We start from the raw sequence: 6,008 nt of genomic DNA, 5'->3' as shown, positions 1-6,008 counted from the left end.
CTCCACCAGCCCTCAGTCTCTTCTTTCTCCATCCTTCACAGCTCATCGCTAATCTGCCTTCTTTTCAAAGGACAAGTTCCCTTGGAGAAAACACCTTCCTGTGCTCTGTGTAAAGGACTTTCCCCCTGTGTTCTCAAGGCTAGGGCTCCTGTTGTTTGTACCCCTCCATTTCATCTGCGTCCACCCTCCTGGCAATAATGGTAAGAAACGGAGGAAACAGAAAGAGTGGATGAAAGCAAGTAGGACGCTATGAGGAGACACAACAAACTGGAAAAGTTGGACGTGAAATTCAGTGACCATCAGAAACCTCCTTTAAGGCAAAGGAAAGGGTCCATATTTTGGCATTGGGTGGAATAATGATTACTAAGTAGTAGGAAGGAAACAGCTGGAAACAGCCAAGATGCCCCACCACTGAGGAATGGACTAAGAAAATGTGGTATGTATACACAATGGAATTTTATGCAGCCATGAAGAAGAACGAAATGTTATCATTCGCTGGTAAATAAATGGAATTGGAGAAATCATTCTGAGTGAGGTTAGCCTGGTCCAAAAGTCCAAAAATCCTATGTTCTCCCTCATATGCGGACATTAGATCAAGGGCAAACACAACAAGGGGATTGGACTTTGATCACATGATAAGGCGAGAGCACACAAGGGAGGGGTGAGGATAGGTAAAGACACCTAAAAAATTAGCTAGCATCTGTTGCCCTTAACGCAGAGAAACTAAAGCAGATACCTTAAAAGCAACTGAGGCCAATAGGAAAAGGGGACCAGCAACTAGAGAAAAGTTTAGATCAAAAAGAATTAACCTAGAAGGTAACACACATGCACAGGAAATTAATGTGAGTCAACTCCCTGTATAGCTATCCTTATCTCAACCAGCAAAAACCCTTGTTCCTTCCTATTATTGCTTATACTCTCTCTACAACAAAATTAGAAATAAGGGCAAAATAGTTTCTGCTGGGTATTGAGGGGGTGGGGGGAGAGGAAGGGGGCGGAGTGGGTGGTAAGGGAGGGGGTGGGGGCAGGGGGGAGAAAAAAAATAAAAAAGAAGGAAACAGCCTTTGAATGGATTGGAACACTACTTACACTGGGTGTACACATGGTAAATAATTTATTAACAAAGGATTTACTCTATGTTCAAGATTTGTAGGTAAATTGAATCTCAAACAAATCAAAATTATTGAAAAACAATATAAAACAGTAGGGCAAAAAAAAATTGGACTAAGGAAACAAATCAAAATGTCTTAGGTTTGAATACTAAGCAAATTTATCCTCCCACACAGAGAACCAACCTGCCTAGGAATAAAGGAAGAAGTGATTTTAATTTCAACAATAAGATACATGGAACGCTCCACAAACTAGTTTGCACATCTGACTTAAAGGCTTGATTTCAGGGAGGGATCCAAGAGCTCACCAGGATACCCTGGCTTCTCTTCCTAAGATGAATTCTTCCCCCTTTTGAAGGCGCTCCCCAGGAAGAAAGGAGTATGTGAGTAAAACTCCACAAACTGAAACAGATCACTGCAGTACAACAAAGGGGATGTGTGCATCAATAAATCTATTATTTATATACTATATGCTTATATAACGCCTAAACCTATATTGCCTATTAATGATTAAATATTTCTATATTAAATATTAGATACTTTATTAAATAGTTGTATATATAAATACTGTATTTGCATTTACTGCACTGTTTCATTATGAAGAATTTCATAGTGCAAATAATACATGAACTATCCAAAGGTGAAAAGTTTCAGATGAATGAAATCCTTCCTCATCCAACGCTGAACACGTTTTCCCTAGGATGCCTTCAGGTTCAGGTGGTTTTCTGCTGGCAGGGATCCATGGTCCTGGGGTGGAGGACAGCTTGGTGCTGAACTGTGGCGGGGCCGCGCCACGTCGGGGGGTCTCCGGGCCATCCCCGAGTGCACGGTGAGTCTGCATATCGGTTGTCTCTTGGGGCATGGGGACTGTGCCCTGGGAAAGGCCAGGAGGCTGGTTGGGGCCAGGGCTGCGCAGCCAGCATAGCCTGCACGGTGGCGAGCGCCCAGTGCAGCGAGGCCCCGGTGTGTGCCAGCTGCCAGGAGAGCCAGGCGCGCTGCGAGGCGGTGAGCTGCGTGCCGCGGGCGGGCACTGGCAGGAAGGCTCCCCCCGGGGCCCGCAGCTCGTCCAGGGCCACCTCCAATGCCTGCATGTGGTTGAAGACTCTGGACACCCTGGACAGCATCGGGAACGGCAGTGACGAGCGGGGTTCTGGACACCAGTGTCGCTGGCGCTTGGGAAAGGTGGCCCTAGCCTCAAGGGTGTCCTTGCAGCGTCCCGTGCCAGTGGTCCTCGCTGGCGATCTAGGCCGGGTCTTCCCGTCCTTGAGATGCAGGTTGGCGTGTTCAGCACCTGTGCGAGAAAGACAGCGAGAACACCGCACTTCCTCATTTGGAACTTGAAAGCCCTCAACCCAAATTAGCCTAACGCACTCCACCTGGAAAAGCCTCCGTCTTGTGTGGCAGGAAGACTGTTTGACTTTGTTTTGCAAAAACTTTTTCCAACTCAAGCAAAACCCCACTTGAATCTTGTGGACAACATATTTGGCCCCATGTCATAGAAAAGATTGTACAAGCTCACAAACAACCACCTTGGCAAAGCATTGAGAAACTGACGACTCCAGGTACTTCCTGGAACAGATAGCAATACTGGTGCCCCCCCAAAAAATAACTGACAAAACAAAAAACCCCAAAACATCAACAGTATATTCCTTCTACATCTCAAATGCTTATAAACCCAGTCCTAATCTCATGGTGGGCTGGTATCTCTTCATATCAGCCCCTTTCTCCCTTGGACAGTGAATAAAACTTAGCTTCTGCCTCCATTCTTACTTTTTTATGAACTCTTTCACACCCCACACTGGCCTCATGGACTGAGACCTAACAGGACTGATTTCCAAGGTCAGCACCAATCCACCCAAATCCTCTTTATCTCATTAATAGAACCTGTGGGATGTCATCCTCAGCCCTTTTGGACTTGAGTGCATCTCCACAGAGTCAATGTTGGCCTCCTCCCTGAGTGTGTCCTGGGCCCTCATCCCTGCCTTCCCAAACGCCCAGTCCTCACACTTACCTCCTCTGTAGTGATGTCCTCCTCTGGTGGAGTTAGGCTTACCCTTTCCTCCATCGTGGGCCAGGGATGGTGATCCCTTAACCTTCTTTTCAACATTGCTATTTTCTTTGTAGTCACTGCCAGGGCAGCTGTCAGGGCTTCTCCCTCGCTTGTGCCTGGAGCCCTTGGCTTCTGGACTCTGCTTCATGTTAGCTGCCGATGGAGGGGAGGCCATTAGTGAGTGACCCTTGACCTAGCTCTTTCATGGTGGGCTAAAAGAAGCCAGCTAGGGCCAGCATGTATGTTCTCTCCACCCCCACCCCCTTCCTGGATGCATTAGGTAAGCTCCTCTGCTCCATATGCATTCCTGCTATGATGAGCTGAAACCTCTGAAATGGTAAATAAAGTAAATCTTTATTCCCTAAGGTTGTTTCTGTCAGTTATTCTGCCATAGCAATGACAAATGCTAATTAACACACCAGAAAAGGAAACTATGTGGCTATGCCCAAAACAGTTCCATTTACAGGAACAGGCGGCAGTACCTATTCACCAGAGAGCCATAGCTGGCAGACTTTGCACCCTACAACACTAACAGCTTTTGAATTTTTCATCATAGCCTCCACATCTTATTTTCTCTTTCTACAGTATGAGGTTTGAAAACACCCTCAACCCCTTCATTACAATGCTTTCCAGATCCTGGGGGAACCTATGCCATGTCCCCACTGCCCTCTCTCAGGCCTTTGGACTTTGAGTGCATCTCCCCAGAGTCAGTGTCATCCTCTTCCCCTGAGTGTGCCCTGGACCCTCACCCCCACCTTCCCAAATGCCCAGTCCCCAAACCTACCTCCTCTGTACTGATGTCCTTCTCTGCTGGACTCAGGCTTGTCCTTCCCTCTCTCTTGGCCCAGGAATGGTGATCCCCTAACTTTCTTTTTAACATTGCCATTTTCTTTGTGGTTACCACCAGGGCAGCTGTCAGGGCTTCTCCCTGGCTTGTGCCTGGAGCCCTTGGTGTTTGGACTCTGCCTCAAGTTATCTGTGATAGAGAGCAGGACATTGGTGAATGGCCCCTGACCTATGTCTTTGGTAAGGTAAAGTTCCAAGAGTGGTATTAAAGCAGACATAGCCCCACCATTCCGTCTTTCTCCAGTTCCCCCCAACCATGCCCAGCTCCTGAGAATGCAGCATTTCTTTTCTTTTACGGTGTCCTTGAGCGATCTGGCCTGCTCCAGCAAACACTCCTAAAGCCACGTCCAGAAGATGGCTCAAGAACCAGCCAATGACTAAGAACTTGGCCCACAGCCTGGGTCTCCCCTACTGTCTTTGGGGTGGTGGAGGACATATTAACTGGAGCCCGCTTCCTTACTCATCCCAGATCTTTCTCTAGTGCTCCCCCAGACCATGCATCCCTCCTCCAACCCATCAACACACAAAATAATCTAAAAGCGTGCTGGTCTCCTTGGAGAGCCCTCCTGTGTCTTCTCACCTGTTCTGTGAATTTCATGAGGACGTCCTTCTTCTCCCTTCTCCTCAAAGGACAGGTTTTCCTTAGAGCAAATGCCTTCATAGTCCTTGCATGGGGGACCCACACTGTCTGAGATCTCATTGCCAGGAATCCCAGTACTTACAGCAACTTCCGTTTCACCCATGTCTGCTACCTAAGCCAAAGGTCTGGCTTTCTCAGCAGTCCAAGGAGAAATGATCAGGTGAGCAGAGGGGATGGCCTTTTATAAGGCCCAGGGCCCCCTGCTGGGTTTTCCCACTAGAAAGACCACGCCCACAGAGGGAAAGGAGCTCCACTGGATTAAGCACATCTGGGTGTGTCCTTAGGGCTGTTGCAGAGAAGATTACCTGAGGTGGGAAAAACCATCCCTTTTTTTTGGCAGGGATTGGCCTAAAAGAGGAGAGAGCCAGCTAAGGTAGTAAAATTCTCTCTCTCTCTCTCTCTCTCTCTCTCTCTTCCCTTGTTGCCATGAAGTGAGCACCTGCTCACATTCCTAATGCCACCCTGATATTCTGTTTTGCCTCAGGCTCAAAACAATGGAACGAGCTAATCTTGCACTGAATTCTCTGAAACTGTGAGCAAAACTTAGTGTTTCCTCCTGCGAGCTGGTTTTCTCAGGTAATTTGTCCCAGAGACAGAAGCTAACACAGCTAGTAAAGTTTCCATGTGCCACCCTCCTTTCTTTCAGTCTTCTGTACCTGGGGCAAAGTTACAGACCACATGTGGAAGAAATGGCATTCTTAAATGTAATTTGCCTAGGACGCCAATAGAATTGTATGTTTCATCCCTGTCGCCCATGCCCCACAAAGAGTCAGGAACTATGTGCTCTCTCAGCTGGTATAATATACTGTGTGTGACCGACACAGTGTATCCCTGTCAATGACCTGAAAACTACAAGCAAAGCTCCCTTCTTGATAGATCTGGGAATCTCTTCACCCCAACAAAGTGTGGCCAGGGACTTTGTGTATTTCCTTTGCCGTCTCTCTGCCACTGAGACCAGCCCCAGACCCACTTTCCTGAGAGATGGGACTGATACACATCTAATTCTCTCACCTTTCTGTTTGGGAAGTAGGCAGGAAACCACAGGAAGGATCACATTTTGAAGTACAAGAAAATACCCTAACTAAACTTCAAATGTTTTCCCACAGCACAAACATAACACCAAGTTAGGGTGGCTCAAGCCAGTAATCCTAGCTACTTGGGAGGCCAGGATGGGGTGGATCAAGGTTCAAGGCCAGCCTAGGTAAATACCTTATGAGAGCCCCATCTCCAAAATAACCAAAGCAAAATGGACTGGAGGTGTGGCTTATGTGGAAGAGCGTGAAGTTCTGAGTTCAAACCCCATTCCACCAATAAATAAATAAATAAACAAACAAACATTGTGAGTGTGATTGATGGTGCATAT

General features: G+C 47.2%; 1 protein-coding gene across 1 annotated transcript; it reads right to left on the bottom strand.

Moving 5' to 3' along the window:
- Nucleotides 1–1,099: 1,099 nt before the first annotated feature.
- On the bottom strand, nt 1,100–4,782 carry LOC141415625 (uncharacterized). Its single transcript, XM_074052632.1, has 4 exons — nt 4,586–4,782; nt 3,944–4,135; nt 3,121–3,312; nt 1,100–2,400 (listed from the first exon to the last, which is right to left on the bottom strand). Exons 1-4 carry the CDS (start codon nt 4,746–4,748, stop codon nt 1,823–1,825), a joined length of 1,125 nt encoding a protein of 374 aa, XP_073908733.1. The 5' UTR covers nt 4,749–4,782; the 3' UTR covers nt 1,100–1,822.
- Nucleotides 4,783–6,008: the final 1,226 nt, after the last annotated feature.

The sequence above is a fragment of the Castor canadensis genome, chromosome 13, assembly GCF_047511655.1.
Source record: "Castor canadensis chromosome 13, mCasCan1.hap1v2, whole genome shotgun sequence".
Classification (NCBI taxonomy): Eukaryota; Metazoa; Chordata; class Mammalia; order Rodentia; family Castoridae; genus Castor; species Castor canadensis.
This window is presented reverse-complemented; position numbering and strand designations above follow the sequence as displayed.